We start from the raw sequence: 22,465 nt of genomic DNA, 5'->3' as shown, positions 1-22,465 counted from the left end.
CTCCCAAGTAGCTGGGACCACAGGCACCCGCCACAATGCCTGGCTATTTTTTGGTTGCAGCTGTCATTGTTGTTTGGCGGGCCCAGGCTGGATTCGAACTCGCCACCTTAGGTGTATATGGCTGGCACCTTAGCCACTTGAGCCACAGGTGCTGAGCCATATTTTTTAATTTCTCTTGAAACTTTCTTCTTTGACCTATAGATTCTTTAGAAGTATTTAGTTTACACTTTAGTTCTTTGTTTAGTTTATAAATATTTGGAAACTTTCCAGCTATCTTCTCTTATTGATTTCTGATGTAATTGTATTGTGATCTAAAAGCATATATTGTATACTTTTTATTCTTTTAAATTTGCTAAGGGTTCTATGGCCAAGAATGTGGTCTACTTGGTGGATCTTTTTAAGGTTTTATCTTATTGTATATATTTTTAATTGTCACAATATTTTATTTCAAAGAAAGTTTTTGGGGAAGTGGCCTGGGTGATGGGTGGACAGAACAATAAAGCAAATATTACTTGGTGAATTTCACAGCGATCTTGAGAAGAATGTGTATTGCACTCTTGTTAGGTGGAGTACTCTATTATTTCAATTAAGTCAAGTTGATTTCTAATACTCTTTATGCCTTCTATATTCTTACTGATATTTTGTCTATATGTTACTGATAGTATATTTAAAATATGCTATAATACAAGGTGCACATAAAGTTCATGTGCAATTTACTATGTTAAACTATTTTAACATAGTCCACCCTGTACTATACTTCTCCTTTTAGTTCACTCAGTTTTTGCTTTTTGTATTTTGTTGCTCTGATATTAGATGCATACACACATTTCTTGGAGAATTGACCTCCTTAGCATTACATGATTCCCTCTTTGTCCTTGATAATTTTTCTTGTTCTGAAGCCTTTTTAAAAACATTTTTACATATACATGTGTTTATTAGGTTTCCACTTTTTGCCTTCACAAAATTAAAAAGGCTTAAAAGTTAACAACAATAACCATGTTTAAGATAAGGACTAGAAACAAAAACTTCATAAAGAACGAATGAAGATAAAAACATTCAGAAAAAAATCAGACGATTGCTGCAACGAAGTATTAAGCAACAATAATAATAGTAAGGCAAAGAAAGTAATATTCGCATTGTCAAATAAGGGTATGTCTATTATAGAATGCTTTGACTCTGAGGTTCAGTACGGAGTCATCAATTAACTTCTTCTTTTTATTTTTTTTCCCCCCAAATGTTCTGAAGCCTTAGTCTAAAATTTGTATAGCTACTTTAACTTTGATTAGTGTTAACATGTTATGAGGTCTCCATTCCTTTACTTTTAAAAAAAAAACTAATAAACTCCAAATATATATTTTATTGAATTTAAAGGTAGTGTTCCTACATCCAAAAAGAGAAATTAAAATCAAGCTGTACAAACATGAATCATAAGATATACTATTGACGAGACTTGCTTAGACAAAACTGGAATAGACACCAATTCATACCATAGCTCACTTGAAGGCTTTCCTACTTAGTGCAACCATACAGTAATAGTAGCAGCACAATGACCACAGAATGAGGCCATAACTGCCATAAGTGTGTTCTGGTTAGGCTCTTACAGGTCTACCATTTTTTAACTTGACAGCCATATAAACAACAGGATTTATCTACTTATTCCAGAAATGTTAAAGATCTTTATCCAGACGAAAATGACTAGGATCAATTACATTTCTAGATTCCTACTAGATTTGCCTAGAAGATTAATTAATTTCTTTTTTTTTAAATGACCAATTCACGAGATTCACTAAATCTTTTTTTTTTTTTTTTGGCTGGGGCTGGGATTGAACCCTGAACCCGCCATCTCTGGTATATGGGGCAGGCACCCTACTCCTCTGAGACACAGGCACTGCCCTAGAAGATTAATTTCAACACAAAAGAAGGTGTCATGTGGCTAGCTATATCGTGCATTGATGACAGGGACAAATTTAATGAGTTTTGTGTTCAGGTTGCTGAGCTTCCTGGCTCGTCCTGCTCTTCCCTGTACCTTGGTCCTGAGCATTCTGAGACTCATTTAGCTGAGAATAAAGGAAATCTACTAGCCAGTTGAGGAATATGTTTTTTTTGTTTGTTTTTTGGCCGGGACTGGGTTTGAACCCACCACCTCTGGCATGTGGGGCCAGTGCCCCACTCCTTTGAGCCATAAGCACTGCCCCTCAACCACGCTTTCTATTGACATGCTGTGTGATGTTTTCTTGAAAGCCAGACATATATCAGTGTTAGGTACTGAGGAAAAAGATGCCTCTAGTGTGATAATTGATATTAACATGGATAAGAGTTGGCCTGAGTTTAATGCTTGTTGTAGCTGTTGGTACCAGAAGCTTCAGGTTCCTCTACTGTCTTTGATTCTGTCTCTTCTCGTTGCTTAAGGGTTTCTCTTTGTGTTGGTCCTCAGAGAGCATCTGTGTTTTGCATACACTTGAGCTGTAATTCACTGTTATACTTGAGGTACATTGCTTTGGTAGCAGAATGTGGGGGAGAGAAACTATTCTGTAATTTTAAAAATTAAATCTCAGTATTTTAGTGGTCCTGCTTTTAGGAAGAATGATCATAAATGTTAAATGTTTCTGTCCCTCTTCCAAGAGTATACCACTCTACTCACCTCAGCCCTCTTCTTCCTTACCTGGTTGCCTCATTACCAGTCTATTTCTTTGCAGCTCTATCTAATGTTGACTACATTATTGTCTTAGATGAGACAAAAAAAAAATAGCTAAAAGAGGCTAATGTGAGGTGGAAAGTAATTCCCCTAGGTGGGATAAAACTTCTGTGTTACCATGGAGAATAGGCCTTTATGATGGGGAGGGATCTGGGAAGATTGTACAGTGGTTATTCTTCCCCCTCCACCTGCCAGAGCCACCAGGGATTGCTCTCAGATCTTCATTGTGAGAAATTGGTGGTGTCTGGAGGAAAAGCCTGCAAGAGTCTGGGATCCCCTCTGTAATCGCAAACTCTGGAGTTTGTGCAATCTCACACAAGTCTGCACTCAGCCTACAGCAGATTGTCAACGTCACTGATGAAGTGATTAGTTCTACTGCTTTGGCTTCCAGCAGCTTCTGCTCCAAGTAAGCAAATAACTATCTATTTGAATGTGTTTCTCTGTCCAGATTTCAAGGTGGCAGTTTGCTCTGTGACTTCTAGGAACTCGTTTCTCTCTTGGGGTTAAGGAAAGTCATTGATTTTCAATTTTTCAAGCTATTTCTTATAAAGGTAGAAGTGATGACTCCTATGCTCTTTATATGTTTTTTTTTTAATCACTAGATAAAACCAGAAGTTCTGAAACCTTTGAGTTTGAAATTATTTTAGATTCATAGAAATTGCAAACTTGGTATAGAGAGTTTATGTGTACCTTTTTCTTAGCTTCCTCTGAAGATGTCAACTTGTTGTAGTGATAGTCCAACTATGAAAACTTGGAAAATGGCATTACTATGATATTACGAACTAAACTAAAAAAAATTCTAACTCTGATTTAATCATTTTAACATCTAATCATTAGTTTTCTTGTTTCTTTGTTTCCTGTTATTTTGTTTAATGCATAGTTTTATTGAATTTGGCCACACATACAGATTTTACAATACAATTAAAATACATATTATTCCAACACCCCAAAGAAATACCCCGGTATGCTCCTCTTATAAACATACTCTCTTCCAATCAACCCTGGAAACCACTGATCTTTTCTCAATTATTATAATGTTATTATTTCAAGAATTTTGTGTAAATGGAATCATTCAGTAACCTTTAGAGAATGGTATCTTTCACTCAGCAAAATGCCCTTGAGATCCATCTAAGTTGTTACTCATATTAATTGTCTGTTCATTTTTTGTTGCTGATTAATATTCCATTGTGTGGATGAGCCATGATCATTTATCCACGTTCCTGTTGAGGGATATTTGGGCTGTTTTAAGTTTTTTCCTACTACAAATAAAGCTGGTGTGAACAGTTTTTCATTTCTTCAGGGTAAATTCTCAGAAGGGGCCTGCTAGATCATATGGTAAATGTACGTTTAACTTTATAAGAAACTTCCAGAATGTTTTCCAGAGAGGCTGAACCATTTTATATTTATACTAATTTACATTAGGAGGAACATCTTTTATTTGCTTGCCATCCATATATCCTTTTTGGTGAAGTGTGTGTTCAGATATTTTGTCTTTTTAAAATTTGTACATTTTTGTTGTTGTTGATCAATCCTGAGTTTAAGGCATTCTGTTCCTGGGGGTATAAATATGTTGTTAGACATGTGATTTTCAAATATTATTCCCCAGACTGTTACTTGTCTTTTTATTCTGTTAATAGTGTCTTTAATAGTCAAATGTTTTTACATTTGATAAAATTTAATGTACACATTATTTATTTTATGGATTGTGGTTTTGGTTTCAGGTTTAAGAACTCTTCGTTGACATTTAGGTCACAAAGATTTTCTCCTATACTTTTCTTAAAAGTGTTATACTTTTATATTTTATATTTAGAACTATGTTATATTTTAGATAATTTTGTATAAAGTACTAGATTTAGGCCAGGGTTCACTTTTTGTATACTGTAGGAGTCCAATTGTTCTGCTTTAATTTGTTGAAAAGGCTATCTTTTTCTCTCTTGAATTGCTTTTGCTATGTTTTCAAAATACATTTGGGTCTGGGTGGTGCCCGTAGTTCAGTGGATAGGGCGTTGGCCACATACACCGAGGCTTGCGGGTTCAAACCCGGCCTGAGCTAGCTACAACAATGATGACAACTGCAACAAAAACATAGCCGGACGTTATGGCGCATGTCTGTGGTCCCATCCTCTTGGGAAACTGAGGCAGGAGAATCACTTGAGCCTGGGAGTTTGAGGTTGCTGTGAGCTATGATGCCACAGCACGCTATCCAGGGCAGCAGCTTGAGACTGTCTCAAAAACAAACAAACAAACAAATTGGGTCTATTTCTAGACTATTTAGTGCAGTTGGTCTGTATGTCCATCCCTCTGTCAATACCATACTGACATGATTAATGTAGTTTGATAGATAGTCTTATCATTGAGTGGTATAATTCCTCCAGCAATTATTCTTTTTCAAAATTGTTTTGCCTGTCCTAGGTCATTTGCTTTTTCAGTAAATATAAGTCAACTTGTGTATATCCACAAAACATACATCAGATATTTTAGTAGTAAAGTTGTTAAACTTACAGATCAATTTGAGGACAATTTCTGTGTTTATTCTTTTAATGAATGGATCTGATAATTATCTCTATTTAGGTCTTCGATTTCTTCCATGGGCATCTCCTAATTTTCAGCTTGTAGATTTAGTACAGGCGTCCTCAAACTATGGCCCATGGGCCACATGCAGCCCGCCTAGGACATTTATCTGGCCCGCCAGGTGTTTTTGCCACTGCTGCCTGTCCTGCTTAGCAGCTGACTCATCCTAGGGCCCCCAGTCCGGCCCTCCAATGGTCTGAGGGACAGTGAACTGGCCCCCTGTTTAAAAAGTTTGAGGACCCCTGATTTAGTACATGTGTTATTTGATCTAAAATTAAGTATTTAATGTTTTGGTTATTATAGGCAGTACTATGTATTTTAATTTTGGTTTCTAGTTTTTATTGCTAGCATGACAAATTTATTAGTTAAAATATATGGAAGATTGTTTTCTTTCTTTTTCCTAGATTTTTTGGGATTATTTTTAGATAATCATGCCAGTTGCAAATAAATAAAATATATTTTTTATCACTTTATCTTTGATATTATAATTGTTCCAATAGTTGAGCTACGGGAGGCTAATATTTTCCCAGTGAATAATGATGTCTGGCCTATCTCTGAATACTTAATTATTTCTACTTTCATTTGCATTGTATTCATCCTTCTCTTCACTGCAGGCTCCCCTCGATTTGGAGTGAGATTTCACTTTGGAATTAAGGTTATAAAGGTAAACATAGTCTCACAAAGTCAAATGAAAGCCTGGCATAAGCAATTGTATAAACAATGATACTAGACGCTAGTGTAAAGATGCTGTGCTGATGAAGTACTTACACCATGTGGGTTTGTTTACATACATGGAAGAAACTAGCTCCCAAATTACTTATTTAATTAGAAATTATCCTAATGGGGAATCTTGGGAGCCAGCCTGTAAGTACAAAACACTATAATTCAGGTCATCCAGAAACCAGGCCTGCCTGTATTGTTTTTGTTTTGTTTTGATGTAAGAGTAACCTTGGCTTCATTAATGAGTTGGGAAGTTCCCCCTCTTTTTCTGTTTTCTGGAAGAGATTTTATGAAATTGGTGTTCTTTCTTAAGTGTTTGGTAGAATTTACCAGTGAAACCGTCTGGGTCAGGACAGTTTGTTCTCAGGTTCTTAGTTATGAATTACGTTTAAAAAAATAGTTATAGGATGATTCAGAATATCTATTTTAACTTGAATAACTTTTGGTAGTTTGCAGTTTCCAGGGAGTTGGTTCATTTCTTTCTGAGTTGTGAAATTAATGTGTATATAATGGTTCTAGTATTTCCTTATAATCCTTGTAAATATCTCTTGGGTCTGTGGGAATATCCTCCTTCCTTTGCTGATACTGGTCTTTCCTGTCTTCTCTGCTTTCGTCTTCATCAGTCGTGCTAGAAGTTTATCAATTTTATGTTACCTTTTGAAAGAACCAGAGTTTATTGATTTCTTTATTATGTTTGTTTTCAATTTTATTGATTTTTTTTTTTTGAGACAGAGTCTCACTATATTGTCCTTGGTAGAGTGCCGTGGCATCACAGATCACAGCAACCTCAAACTCTTGGGCTTAAACAATACTCTTGCTCCGTCTCCCAAGTAGCTGGGACTACAGGCACTTGCCACTATGCCTGTCTATTTTTTTGTTGTTGTTGTTGTAGTTGTAGTTGTCATTGTTGTTTTAGCCGGCCTGGACTGGACTTGAACCCGCCAGCCTTGGTGTATGTGGCTGGCACAGTAACCACTGGGTACAGGTGCTGAGCCATCAATTTTATTGATTTCTAACCTTATTTTTACATATTGCCTTTCATCTGCCTACTTTTTGTTCCCTGAAAAGGAAGTTTAGATTATTTATTTGAGACGTTTATTTTTTCTAGCACAAACACTTATTGATATAATATGTTTACCCAATGCATTCCTTTAGTTGTATTCCACACATTTTGAGCATTTTTATTTTCCCGTTCACTTAATTGAATATGTATTTAACTATGTTGCTTATTTTTTAACTATTTCAAGATTTTCCTGGTATGGTTCTGGTATTAATTTCTAGTTTAATTCCATTTGGGTAAGAGAACATACTTGGTACAATTTTAACTATTTTACTTTTTTAAGACATGTTAAATTTATGGCCCTGTATGTACTTGATCTTGGTGAATGTTCCAGATACATAAAAAGTATGCATATTTTTGCTGTTACTGGGTCAAGTGTTTTATAAGTTGTAACTAGATCCTGTTTGATAATGTTATTCAGTTCTATATCTTAGATAATTTTCTTTCTAGGAGTTCTTATGATTTGTATTGTGGATCTCAATCACAGATTTATTTCTCCTCTTAGTCCTGTCAGTTTTTGTTTTAGATATTTTGAAACTCTGCTTTAAGGTGCATGCGTATTTAAAATGATTAAATCTTCTTAGTGAATTGATTCTTTTATCACTATTTAATGTTTTCCTTTATCAAGAGTATTTTCATTGTTTCAGAAATCTACAGTTCTGATATTAATAGAGACAATCTGGTTTTTCTTTGATTATGGTTTGAATGGTATGTATTTTCCCATCCTTTTACTTTTGATCTATATCATAAAATTTGATGTGAGATTTTGTAGGTGACATATGGTTTTTGTCATGGGGATTTATCAGTTTTACCAGCCTCCTTTGATAGGTGTGATTTGACCAAGATTAAATGTAATTATTGATACATCTCCATTTTCAAATTTGTTTTCTGTTTGTTTCCTCCCTTTTGTTTTTCTGCTTCTCATTTCTTTTCTGTGTTTACACGAACTTTGTAATTTGAATAAATTTAACATAAATATTAAAAGTTAATTGAGATAAAGAGTATTTGGGATATATTTCTTTTAAAAATTTTAGTGGGTGCTTAGTAATTACAATATGCATATGCAACTTGCTCACTACCTATTAGGATCTTTTATCTCCCCTGCTTTATGGTACACTTGTTTTATTTTATTTTATTTTATTTTAATTTTTGTAAAGTTGTCATCATTACATCAATTCCTTAAATGTATTTGCATCTTAAAAGTTTAAAGCATAGAATTGGTGATTTTAAGTTGGATTTTTTTCTCATGTCAAATATCTCCTTCTACACATTATTTCGGAAGGCATTCCTTCTGTGTATTCCATGGTGTCAACTACGTGATGAATTACAGCCGAAGGCTTTTCCACATTCATTACACTCATAAGGTTTTTCTCCAGTGTGATGTCTCTGATGTTTTTTAAAGGATAAATCATGCCTGTAGGCTTTTCTACAGCGTTTGCATTCATATGGCTTCACTCCTATATGAACAGGGGGGTTTTTTGTTTGTTTGTTTTTTTGCAGTTTTTGGCTGGGGCCAGGTTTGAATCCACCACCTCCAGTACATGGGGCTGACGCCCTACTCCTTTGAGCCACAGGCGCCGCCTATATGAACAGTTTTATGGTTGCTAAGGTATATCCTCTGCCTAAAGAATTTCCCACATTCCTTACATTTGTAGGATCTTTCCCCTGTATGGATTTTCTGATAATGTGTTAGATATGCTCTATGAATAAAGGTTTTACAACCTGCAGTGCGTGCATAGGGCTTCTCCCCAGTATCAGTTCTTGTAAGTTCACTAAGGTATCTAATCTGTTGAAAAGTTTTTTGTTTTTTTAAACACTCCTAGGCGCTGCTCCACCCAGCAGCCATTAAAGCCCAGGCAGCCGCTGTGCTGCTAGCCCAGGGGCCGAGGGGCGGGCTCCCGGGAGTGGCCACACAGCTCCTGGCGCCCAGCCACAGAGTGGGTCTGCGAGCTGCGTACCGTGCCACCCATTGCACCGGGACCCCAGCTCCTTGCCCGCCGTGCGCTGCCTGCCGAGCCGGGACGAGCTGCAGGTGCTGTGCAAGCCTCAGAGCCCGCTCCTAGCACCGCCCGCCGCCTGCCCGGCGGGCCCCCTCCCTGGCACGCAGGGCTCGGGCCCACAGCCCACGTGGGCCCCGCCCCCGCCTGCGCGTGCCTGCGCCCTGGCCGCCACTGCTGGGTCCTCCCCAGTGCTTATCTGTTGAAAGGTTTTCCCCACATTCATTGCAAGGGAAAGGTTTCTCTCCAGAATGAGTCCTCAAATGTTCGATCAAGGTAATGTTCTGGCTGAAAAGCTTTCTGACATTTATCACACATGTAGGGTTTCTCCCCAGTGTGAGTTCTATAATGCTGATTAAATGATGAGCGATGTCTGAAGACTTGGCAGCACTGGTTGTATTCAAAGGGCTTCTCACCAGTATGAATTCTCTGATGTGTACTGTTGCACTTTGATTAAAGGCCCTTCCATATTCTTTACATCTGAAAGGTTTCTCACCAGTATGAATTCTCATGTGTTCAGTAAGGTGAATGGGTTGTTTGAAAATATTTTTTGCATATATTATGTTCATAGGTTTTTGGTTTATGTAACTTGTTGTATGATTAATCAAATCTAATTTGTATTTGTTCCTCTTTCTAGGTGTATCACATTTATGATGCCTCCATTCTGTAATAACATTTGAACTCTCAATGATATTTCCCCCAAATTTGTTTGTTTCTTGGCCTTTTTATCGATCAAGATGGTTTGTCTCATATCTCTCACACAGGTTTGCCCGTGCCTTTATAACACATCATCATATTTGGAGACTTTTCTCAATGTGGAATAAATGATATCATCTTTCATGACCCCTTCCATCAAAATGCCATGATATAATTGTTCTTGTGAAATGGAATTCTTTGATTCATTGGTTTCTCTTTTACTCTTCAAGTCCGAACTGAGATCTTCTGGGCCTTCTTTCTCTGTCATCCATGGTTCTTCTCCTTTCTTCAACTGGGAAATCACACTAGGTTTAGAAAGTTGATATCCCACTGACACCAAGTTCCTGTAGTTCTCTAGCATCACCTCTCAGTACAAATCCTGGTGAGCAGAGGCCAGTGCCCCCACTGATCCTGGGTGAAGTCAATAGATATGTTGTTGAAGGTTAGCAGGTCTTGGTATTCTAATGCTGGGGGTACAGAGGTCATTTTGTTCTCTAAGTTTTCTCCTTGGGTCACATTAATATCCTGAGACAACAGAACTTCTCCTTCAAACATTTTGGTCACATCTTCCCCCTGGGGTGCCCCCTCCTTGCCCTTCTTTGGATGGTGCAACTTCACCCAGGTGCTGGCTTTAGTGGTCAGGGTGACCAGCAGCTGCTGTGGCATGAGACCACCCTCCTGAGCTTGTCCACTTCTGGTGAGGAAATTTCCATAACCTCTGACCAGAGACTTCACAGCTATGTGGTCTTCCTCAGATCACAGTGACCTGTTCTCAGGACATGGACTCCTTAGCAAAAGAGCTGCTAATAGCCTTGGGATTGAAGCTCGTGTTTCTGCAGAACCAAGATCTGGTGCTGCTGGAGGCCGGTGGTGACTTTAACAACTCTGCCAGATTCCCCTCCTAAATTAAGCACAGGTTTCCTTGGGAGGCAGCCAGCTGAGTAGGTTTCAGTACTGCCTCAATACTCAGATCGGCCATGGGGTACCACGGATTTGGACGTGAGCGAGCTCGTTTTAGGGTTTTCAGCTGTAAAGATGGACAGCATAGTAAGAGATTTTGTTCTGTCTAAGCCTTTTATAAACAGGCCACATTTCACTCAATGCATTCTCCAAAATTCATCCAGGGTTTAAGTAGTCTTCCTTCAGAAGCCCAGAGCACCTCCAGACTGGATGAGAGTCTTTTCCAAATTCCCACCAAGAGCCCACCTAGCGTGGGTGGACTTTCCCAGCCACATCCAAGGAGCAGAGATTTGGGGGCCAGAATGAGAAGGGTGCCCTGAACTGGTTTATTTTTTATTTCTATTTAGAGACAGAGTCTCACTATGTCGCCCTAGATAGAGTGCCTTAGTGTCACAGCTCACAGCAACCTCTTAACTCTTGGGCTTAAGCGATTCTTTTGCTTGAGCCTCCCAAGTAGCTGGGTCTACAGGTGCCCGCTACAACGCCGGGCTATTTTTTGTTGTTGTTGTTGTTGCAGTTGTCATTGTTGTTTAGCAGGCACAGGCTGGGATCGAACCTCCAGCCTCAGTATATGTGGCCAACACCCTTAACCACTGAGCTATCGCCGCCGAACCCCTGAACTGTTTTTTTTGCAGACCCGGGAGAGGAGGCACCTTGCTGGGCATTGCTCTAATGCTGGGGCTGGCGACAGGGGCCAAGCCCATCCGGCCTCTGGCCTTTTAGGCCGTGGCCAGGCTGCCTCTGCCCCTCAGACGCTCTCTCTGGGGTCAACTGCACCATGGGACACCCTTGCCCTGGCACTGGTGGTTCCCAGGTCAAGCCTACCGCGCGCGGGCGCGTGCGACGGCTCCGCGCGGGCGCGTGCGACGGCTCCGCGCGGGCGCGTGCGACGGCTCCGTGCGCCTGACGTCCAGCCGGCGGCCCCGCCCACGAGGGCGGCTGTTGAGCCCGCCCTCTCCGGGAAAGCTGCGCGCGCCCCCAACCGGGTACACTTGTTTTAAATACGTACTACCACTATATGTATTGAGAACCGTATTAGACAATGATAAAACTATTTTTAACATTGATAACACCAGTCCTTTTTTATACTGAGATTTAATTCACGTAACATATAACGTACTGCATTTTAACATGTAAATTTTTTTGTGGAATTTAGTGTATTTACAATGTTGTGCAACTACTATCTCTTTTTACTTTCAAATATTTTCCTCATCACAGGAAAACACCCCTTATCGATTAAATAATCATTTTGCATCCTTCCTCCCCCATCCCCTAAAAGTCACTAATCTATTTTCTCTTTATGGATCTGCCTATTCTGGAGGTATGACATAAAAATTCATATGTTACGCAAACTTTTGTTTCTGGATTCTTTCACTTACTGTGTTTCTGAGGTTAGTGCATATTGAAGCCTGTGTCATACTGCATTCATTTTTATGGCTGAATAATATTCCATTATTTATCTATGCCACACTTTGTTTATCTCTTTATCCTGCTAGACATATGGGTTATTTCCACCTTTTGGCTGCTATCAATATTTCTGTATAGTTCCTGTGAATATACGCATAAGAGTGGAATTGCCAGGGCATTTGACAATTTTATGTCTAGCTTTTGACACATGCAAAGAATAAAATTGGAATGTTTTTCATAGTAGCTACGCTTTTAAAATTTCCACCAGCAATGTACAAGTGTTCCTACTTATCCATATCCTTTCTAGAACTTGTTATTCACCCTTTAAAAAATTAAAGCCATTCAAGTGAGTATAGGGTAATACTCATCGTGATTTTGATTCTCATTTCTTTAATGGCCAATAATGTTGAAAATCTTTTCATGTTTTTAGTGATCATTCCTGTATCTTCTTTAGACAGTTGTCTATTCAAGTCTGTTATCCATTTTTCATTCAAGTGTTTTTCTTTTTGTCTTTGCATTGAACGAGTCCTTTCTATATTCTGTGTATTAAACCAGTATAAGATATATGACTTAAAAATATTATTCTTCATTCTGTGGATTACCTTTTCACTTTCTTGATACTGTCCTTTGATGCACTTAAATGTTTGCTTCAAAAAAATTTTTATTAACTTTCACTAATGTATTATTTTTTGTTATTGCTTGTACTTGGATATTGAATCTAATATTCCATCACAAAATCTAAGGTCATGTGGATTTACTACTATGTTTTTTTTTTCTAATAGTTTTATAATAGTTTTGTAATTTTAGTTCTTGTATTTAGGTCATTTATCCTTTTGAGTTATAAAGTGAGGGTCCAATTTTATTCTTTGCTTGTGGTTATCCAGTTATCCAAACACCATTGGTTGAAAAAAAGTTACTGTTTCTACATTCAAAGGTGTTGGTACCCGTGTTAAAAATAAATTGGGTTTATTTCTGGACTTTCAAATCTATTCTGTTCTGTTTATCTGTACTGACACCAGTACCACTGTTTTGATCACCAGTAGTTTTGTAGTAAGTTTTCAAATTGGAAAATGTTAGTTCTCTAACTTTATTTTTGGTTTTCAGTATTGTATTAGCTACTGGGAACCACTTGAATATTCATATGAATTTGGAGATCAGCTTTTTCATTTCTTAAAAAAAGATTATTACAACTTTGATAGGGATTGAATTGCATTTTGTAAACCACTATGGAGAATACTGCCATCCTGACAAAATTAAGTCTTCCAATCCATGAACATGAGGTGTCATTTAATTTATTTGGGTACTCTTTCAATTTTTTCTGCAATGTTTTGTATTTTTCCAGTGTACAAATTTTTTTTAACCTCTTTCATTAAATTTATTTCTAGTTATATTTGGGGGGATGCTATTGGAAATGAAATTGTTGCCTTCATTTCTTTACCTTGTTCATTACTGGTGAATTGATTTGTGTGTGTTGGCTTATACCTTGAAACTTTGCTGAATTCATTCCCTATCTTTACTCTCCCCCCCAAAAAACTATGGGATTTTCTATATATAGAATCATGCTATCTATAAATAGATACAGTTTTGTGAATTATATTCCAATTTGGATCCCTTTTATTTCTTATTGCTTAATTGTTCTGGCTAGGACTACCAGTAAAATGTTAAATATTAAAGGTGAAGCCTGCATCTTTATCTTGATTCTGATCATAGTGGGTAGGCTTTCAGTCTTTCACCATTGAATATGATGATATCTGTGGGTTTTTGTAAATATAATTCCCTTCTAATCCTAGTTTTCTGGGGTTTTTTAAATCATGAAAGAGTGTTGAATTTTGTCAAATGCTTCATATGCATCTAGTTAGATGATCATGTATTTTTCCCTTTGTTCTATTAATGTGGTATATTTTATTGACTGATTTTCTTATGTTGAAGAACCCTTGCGTTACTGGGATATATCCCAGTTGGTTATGGTGTATAATCCTTTTAATGTGCTGTTTTATTTTATTTGCTAATATTTTGCTGAGAATTTTTGAATCTGTAGTAATAAAGGATATTAGTTCATAGTTTTCTTTTTGGAAATTACATTTATATTTTGTGTGTTCTTTAAGAGAGATTTATAATTACTATTTTATTCACTTGTTTTCTAAAATCATATTAAAAAGAATGATATACCCCAAATGCAGTAATGCTGGCTTTTATATTTACCTATGTAGTTGAATTTACCAGTGATCTTTCTTCATAGGGTTTCTCATATAATAATATCCTTTGGTTTCAACTTGTTCAACTTCCTTTAGCAAGTCTTGTAACGACGAACTCTCTTAGCTTTTGTTTGTCTGGAAATGTTTTAATTATGCTATCACTTTGGAAGGATAGTTTTGCCCATCACAAAAATTTTGGTTGGTACTTTTATCCTTTCATATTTTTTTGTTGTTATTTAAGTACTTTAAATATATAATACAATTATCTTCTCGCCTCTGTGGTTTCTTATTTGAAATAAGCTGTTAATTTTATTAAAGATCTTCTAAATGGATGAGTTACTTCTCTCGTCCGTGTTAAAGATTATTCCTTTATTTTTAGCTTTCATTGGATTGATTATAGTCTATTCTGATAGGGACTTTTTTGAGTTTACCACTGAGATTCTTGTATATTTACATTCATGTCTTTCATATTTGGGAATTTGGGGCTATTATTTCTTCAGGGTTTTCTTTTTTTATTTTTTTGCCACTTTGTCTTTCTCTCTCTCTTCCTTCTGATGCTTACATAATGCATATTGTGATGACGTCCCAAAGTTCCTCTAAGCCCCTTTTATTTTTCTTATGCTTTTTTTGGCATGCTCGTCAGATTAAGTAATTTTTATTGCCCTGTTATTCAGTTTGCTGATTCTTTTTTTGCATGCTCAAATTTAATGTTGAAACCCTCTACTGAATTTTTTAGTTTCACCTATTGTACTTTTTACTCCAGAGTTTCTATTTGGTTCATTTCATAATTTCCATCTCTTTGTTGATATTCTGTATTTGTTGAAATGTCTCTCTCCTAGTTTCTTTGATTTCTATGGCCATGATTTTATTTATTTTGTTCATTGAATATATTTAAGACCACTGACTTAAAGCCTTTGCCTAGTATGTCAATGTCTGTTCTTCCTAAAGGATGATTTCTGCTAATTTTTCCTTCAATGAATGGGCCATGTTTTCTGGTTTCTTGCATCCTTTTCTTTGTTGAAAACTGGATACTTAAAATATTATAACATGATAACTAGGAATCATATTCTTACCCCTCCTCAGAGACGGTAGTTGTTGCTTGTTGTAGGATGTACTTGTTTGTTTCCTTGATGGTTTTTCTAAACTATTTTTAAAGAATATATTATTTTTGTGTATGATCTCTGAAGGCTCAGTTGCTTAGCTGTGGTCACTTCATGGTTTGACAGAGCTATCTTTAAACAGTGTATTTAAGTAGTCTTTTTCTTGATTAAAAATACCTTAATTGCTATAAACCATTGATTATCTTCCAGAGTTTTACAAAAGTTGATTCTGGCAGGTTTTTGCTTATTTTTCTGTGTTTCTGTGGAGCTCCCTACTTCGCTATTTTTATTGCCATAACTTACAGTTGCATTTTTATTACAATGTGTTAGCTTCCTTCATTGCTCTGCAGTGAGTGGCACTGTTTACAATTTAGGGATCACTTATATAAATGGTCTGTTTAGTTATTTTCTACTCAATTCCATTGGTATATTTTATCTATGAGTCAAACATACCACAAATTCTTAATTATTATACCTTTGTAGTAATTATTACTCTCTGATAGGTTATATCTTCTATTTTATTCATCTTTGGAGGGTATATTTAACCATTTACATGTGAATTTAAATTTTAAAGTCAGCTTATCAAGTTTCACAGAAAGATAGGAGTAACATCCTCAAGTTACCAGGTATTAAGTTTTCTTTCTGAGTTGCTTTTCCATCCAGTGAGTAATAAATTTATTACATTAATTTCTTTCTGGGTTAAACATATATGCAGAGAAAAGTTTTAGTTCTTTGGTCAATTCTTGACTGTTATATGTGGTCAATTACATCTATATTTATTGTTTTCTTAGCATGTTACATAGATATATTTAAGTTGCAAAAATTTGAAGCATACATTTCTTTCTGTTAGGAACGCTCCAGTTCCCCTCTTTGAAGTCATTTAAAGTATACCTCATACACATAAAGCTCTAAATCACTACTTGTAAGTTATAGCCCAAATGGTGTTATGAAGGGGGAATCCACGGAATTCAGTAAGGCAGAGAATAAACAGAATATTAAGCCTTCAGAAGTAGAAGGTAATAAATAATGAAAATCAATTTGGAAACAAAGAAATAGAAAATAGTAAAGTCACCTAACCAAATCTAGTTATTGAGAAAGAATTATAAAATATGCAATTTCTATAAGTACTATTAATTACAAAAGAAAAAAGTATAACTAAGTGATGTTTAAAAATTCTACACAATACAGGAGCGAAAGGGATTTAATATAAGAAAACACCATGAATATATTTAATCATGAGCTCCTCATAACCAAATGGTGGACCAAGAAGGAAAGTTTCTACCTATAGAAGTATTTTAGCTAATAATTTCAGAAGAAACAATATCATTAGTAATCACCTTCCTACAGCTCCTAATGAATTAATGAACAAAAATGATGATCATCAATAACTGCCAACATCAGCACAAAGGAAGAAACACAAATGTTATATTTCTCCTAGTGAAAGTATATAGCATCGCTTCTTCAGTGGCCCTGCTAACAAATAAGCAAGACCCCAATAAATCTTAATCTGATCCAACTTTTTACTCTACTAATGATTGTTAATGCTGAGTTTCAAGTATAGTGAGTTGATTGTACTTTTCTCTGTACTATTGTAGACATGTGATACTTTTTTAATGAAACATTTTTTAGAAATATCTTTAAACTTGAAATTCCAGTTGAATGGACCAATTTTTTAAGAACTATAACTTCCCAATGACGTTACAAATTGTTTGGACTCAATTGTTCTAAACAAGAGAAGAACATGTCAGTTAAACAATTCAAACTGAAATTTTAGCCTAAGTTCCAGCCCCTCTGAAATATTCTAGAACCAGGTAGTTTTGGAGGCTGGAGTTTCATCAAATAGTAAGGGTAACAGTAATTGCCATCTTAAATGAACTCTTCCAAGCCACACAAAAAGATGAGAAGTTACAAAACTCATTTTAACAGGTACATTGACCTTGATACAAAGACCAAATAAGGACACTTCAAGAAAAGATCACTTGAGCCAGTCTCACTCACATAGAGGCATCTATTCTAAATAAATTCATATCATCTTCAATGTATCAGTGAATAAGTAGACTATGTCCACAAAAAGCAAAGATGATATAACATTAGAAAAAACTGTCAACTAGAATTTCTCTACATGGATAGAGAAGAAAAGGCATTTGATCATTTTTCAGGAGTGCAGAAAAAAATCTTGGGAAAAAATATTAAACACCCGCTCATAGTTAAAAAAAAAAGATAGCAAAATAATGGTAGAAGTTAGTTTTTCCATTTCCTAAAATCGATAGAAAATTTACATAAATGTGAAATGTTAGAACCATCTCAATTAAAACCAAGACCAAAAAGATGCATGCTTCCACCTCTACTGTTTAAAATTGGACTGGAATAACCAGTCCAATAACCAGAGCAATAAAAAAAAATATATATATATATATATATATATGTATACATATATACACACACACACACTGAAAAGACAGAGATAATAAATGGTGACAATATGTTTCTCTAATTAGAAAATCCACAGGAACTAGTACAAAAAAATACTCAAGTAAATTAAAGACTTCACAAAGCTGTGAAGCATCATGGCAAACTCAGGAGCCTCGCCACCCAAAATCAATAACTAATAAGGACAAATAATAGAAAATATACCAATCACAAAAGCAACAGATATTCAAAATTTACCTAAAAGAAACCTGACAAAGATGTACGCAATCTTTTTTAGAGGCAACTATAAAAATAAGACTTGGGGAAAAGAAGTCCCGAATAAATAAATCAGTACATTATGTTTATTCATGGAGAAAGGAATATTTTAAATATGTCTACTCCCCTTAAATTATTTACAGATTTACTGCCTACTGTGGACTGAATTGTGTCCTCCCTGAAATTCATAAGCTGAAGCCTCAATGTGATTTTATTTGGAAATAGCACATTTAGGGAGGTAGTTAAGGGTAAATAATGTTGTGAGAGTGAGTCCCTAATCTAAGAATACTGGTGTCCTTATAAAAAGAGACAGAGAAACCAGAGATCTCTTTACATATGCATACAGAGAAGAGGCCATATGAGGACACAGCGAGAAGACAGCCGTCTGCAAGCCAGGAAGAGGGCTCTTCCTGGAAACCAACCCTGATCACATCTTCATCTTGGACTTCTAACTTCCAGAACCATGCAAAAAGCAAAAAAAAAATTTATGTTGTTGGGTGGCGTCTGTGGCTCAAGGAGTGGGGTGCCGGCCCCATATATGGGGGGTGGTGGGTTCAAGCCTGGCCCCAGCCAAAGCTGCGAAAAAAATTTTTTGTTGTTGTTGAAGTCAAACAGTCTATTATTTTATTATGGCAGCCTGAGCAGACTAATACACTGCCTTACATGTGGTATAAGCAACCAGCATTGGTCGGCTTCTTCCCAAAATCAACCCTGGAAAAACTATAGAAGGGAGAATGAGGAAATGATGTTAACAGCACCAAAGCAACACAAAGGAGAAATCCCTTAGGGACACCAGATCTGTGTTGAACTAGTACTTGTGTATGGACAGGTGGGGGCATACCCTCAAATAGAGACCGGCCTGTAGCAACAGAAGCAGATGACAAAATTGGTTGGAGGAAAGGGTTTAAAGTTTGGTTCTTGCTGTTTTTCAGTGTGCCTTGGGACAATGAATTTGTACTGTTTGATTAAAGAATCTGAGATGGCACCTCAGACCCTGTGTGCCAGTAACCTGGTATAATATTAGTACAACACAAAAGTTTAAGTTGTTTGAAACAGTATGATCACAGAAAATGTGCTAATAGCCGCCTGAAAGATCTTTTCTGGTGAAGACTGACCTTTAAAAAATACATATTATAATCAAATAGAAGGAATGGAATGAATGCATCACACATAACAGGAATAGTCATTCTTTTATGAAAAAGTACCCATATTTGTCAGAGATGTAAGTACATTTCTTTTTTTGTATTTTTATTTTTTGAGACAGAGTCTCAGTCTCCCTGGGATTGAGTGCTGTGGTGTCATAGCTCACAGCAAACTCAAACTCTTGGGCTCAAGCAATTCTCTTGCCTCAGCCTCCCGAGTAGATGTAGCTGGGACTAAAGGCACCGCCACAATGCCTGGCTACTTTTTGGGACTGGGTCTCGCTCCTACTCAGGCTGGTCTTTAATTCCTGAGCTCAAGCAATCCACCTGCCTGGACCTCCCAGAGTGATAGGATTACAGCCGTGAGCCCCCGCAGCCGGCCAGAGATGTATTATTTCTTACTATGAATGAGGGTCAAAAAATAATGTCACTGAACTGGGCTGGCCAATGTTAAATAATGTCAAAAATTCTGGGTCTTATAAAATCATGCAGCTCAGCCTCATCCCATTAGAAAGTATACTAGATCTTGTAGCACAGAAGGTTCCTAAAAGTCTAAGTTTGGCTGGTGAACTGGCTCATCTAGTGTAATTTTTCTTTACAACCCACCACCTGTCTTGAGACACTAATTTGTGCTGCCGTTTCCCCCTCTGTATTAATACCCAGTATGGGACTTTGGCCCTTTCTTTGTAAGATTTGCAAAGGGATGGGGCTCTGCACAGGTTGGGCCCCTTGCTTCTTGGGAAATGTCAACTTCTAAAAATGCTCAAATGCCTTTTGTCCTCTAATCCATCAACTTAGAGCTTTCAAGGAGTTGGTATTTACCAAGAAGCCGTTATGGAAGAAGCTAAGAGGAAAACACCCACACCCACACACACACTCAACTTTGAGATCTGACAGTACAACTACTCCAGAAGCCAGGGACCCAACCTGTGCAGCGTCCCACCCCTGATTTTCACCCCTGGGAGGCTCAGGGCAGAATTGTCAGCATTAAATGCCTCCCTCCCAACTTCCACCTCAAAGGTCTTGGGAGCTCAGGTTGTGGGAAGAGAAAGGTGATGTGGCGAGACAAAGTGAGGCCCCTTAGTTAGAACCTCATTGTCCCCCAATCCCCCTCCCACCCAGTCAGAACAAAGGACTCAGAACCTGGCCTCTTCAGCCCTGCCCCCACCCTCTTGCGCTAAGGGGCCCGAGCCATTGCTGTTAAACCCAACGCACCCTTACTTCTGTCTCGGGGTCTCAAGGACTAAAAACTGATCGATTGGGAGCTGGCGGATTCAGGTTAGCAGAGGGGAAAAGTCCCAGGCCTTAAATGTAATAAAGAGGAGGAACTTGAGTGTGGGTGGCCACAGAGACGCAGACTGCCCCTGCTGTCTGCCGTGGGAGGCCCCGGGGAGGGGTTTTAAGCTTTGGAGTCTCTTCTTTCTTTGTGGGGGGGGGGGGTTGGGGAAGGGAGGTGGGGTCTTGGTCTAATGTGTGTGGTTACAAGGACTGAAAACTCTAATCAATGACAAAGGGGGCATTCCCCTTTAAAATCCTTTTACTGTTTTCAGCTGAAGGGTGGAGGAATGGTCTTATTTGCTCCTCGGGGTCTCCGGAAGGTCTAGCTTGGTGTAGGGGGTCAGTTCCTAGAGCAGTGCTCTCACAGAAACCTGTTTAAGCGGCCTTGGTTAAAACCAAGGTAGTCTCTCTGTCCGGAAAGTGCCCACAGCTATCTCATTCTCCCTCCCCTAGGTGCCCGCTTTGCCTGTTTTCCTGCCCACACTGCTTAACCAGAATTATCATGCCGCGGGGGCACAAGAGTAAGGTCCGTGCCCGTGAGAAACGCCGCCAGACTCGGGGCGATGCTCAGGGGGCTCAGGCCACCGCTGCTGAGGAAGAAAGGCCTTGCACTTCCTCCTCTCTTCTTTGTGATAGCAATGCCCAGGGTTCCTCTGCTGCTGGGTCACGTAGAAAATCCAAGAGACCAGGCAGAGCCCCATCCACCGCTACTACTTTTGCAGGTGCCATGAGCCAAGATGGGGAAAGACCAAGTACCTCCCAGGCACTACCCACAGATGATCTTTCAGACGGCACACCTCTAGATAACAGGGCAATTGTGTTGGTTCAGTTCTTGCTGCGCAAGTATAATTTGAAAGAGCCCATAACAAAGGCAGACATGCTGAAGTGTGTCACCAAAAAATATAAGAAGCATTTTGATGAGATTCTCAAGAAGGCCTCTGACCTTATGGTGCTGGCCTTTGGCATAGATGTGCAGGAAGTTGATTCGAGCAGGCACCACTATGCTCTCATCAGCAAATTGGGTCCTAGCTCTGATGCAAGGCTAAGTGGTGAAGAGATTATGCCCAAGACTGGCTTCCTAATGACTATCTTGTGTGTGATCTTCATGAAGGGCAACCGTGCCTCTGAGGATGAGATCTGGGAAGTGCTTAATGTAATGGAGATATATGATGGAAGAAGGCATTTTATCTTTGGGGATGCCAGGAAGCTCCTCACCCAAGATTTAGTAAGGGAAGAGTACCTGGTGTATCGGCGGGTGGCCAACAGTGATCCTCCGCGCTTTGAATTCCTGTGGGGTCCCAGAGCTCACGCAGAAACCAGTAAGATGAAAGTCCTGGAGTTTTTGGCCAAGATCCATAACACAGTTCCCAGTGCCTTCCCAATCTTGTATGAAGAGGCTTTGAGGGATGAGGAAGCGAGAACCCGAGCCAGATTTGCAGCTATGATAATCGCTAGTGCCCGAGTCGTTGCACTATCCAGGGCCAATTCCGGCAATTTCTCCCAGCCCTAGTGGAGTTTGAAGAGAGTATTCAATCTTTTCAGAATATGGTGGTGTTGGAGGAAATAAAGTATATATTATACCTGTGTTCTTATTGTACATGTGTAACTTGTAGATTTACCTTTTCTTTTTGTTGTAAGTTTTCAAATGTTACTTATTTTGAATATGTTTAATTAGCTTTAGAATCTAAGTATATGAGTAATATAGGTAACATATTTAATGTTGTTTATAAGACTTAGTAGTTAAGAATTGTGCTATTTTATAAAATAAATTGGGAAAGTTTCCATATTATTTAGTCATCTGAAATAAGAAAACATAGCACTAGAATAGGCTTTTCCTTAGAAATGTGAAATAAATCAGCAGTAAAATAGTTGCAATAAAGAAATAGAAAAAAAATGGAAAAGATCGTAACTTCTTTGCTTCCCTTATCTTTTCTGTTGTTCTCTCAAATAAAAGTTATT

General features: G+C 37.8%; 1 protein-coding gene and 1 pseudogene across 1 annotated transcript in view; one reads left to right on the top strand and one right to left on the bottom strand.

Annotated features, from left to right (window-relative positions):
• Nucleotides 1-22,016, top strand: part of LOC100952842 — a 34,987-nt gene extending 12,971 nt beyond the window's left edge. The window contains exon 2 of the mRNA XM_003793769.2: nucleotides 20,960-22,016. Coding sequence (XP_003793817.2) covers nucleotides 20,960-22,016 — 1,057 coding nt within the window. The remainder of the gene's footprint in view (nucleotides 1-20,959) is intronic.
• On the bottom strand, nucleotides 8,310-10,405 carry LOC100952523 (annotated as a pseudogene).
• Nucleotides 22,017-22,465: the final 449 nt, after the last annotated feature.

The sequence above is a fragment of the Otolemur garnettii genome, unplaced genomic scaffold (genome assembly GCF_000181295.1).
Source record: "Otolemur garnettii isolate 467f Iridium unplaced genomic scaffold, OtoGar3 scaffold00072, whole genome shotgun sequence".
NCBI classification, from domain to species: Eukaryota; Metazoa; Chordata; class Mammalia; order Primates; family Galagidae; genus Otolemur; species Otolemur garnettii.
Note: the sequence above shows the minus strand (reverse complement) of the source record. Positions and strands in the feature narration are given on the sequence as shown.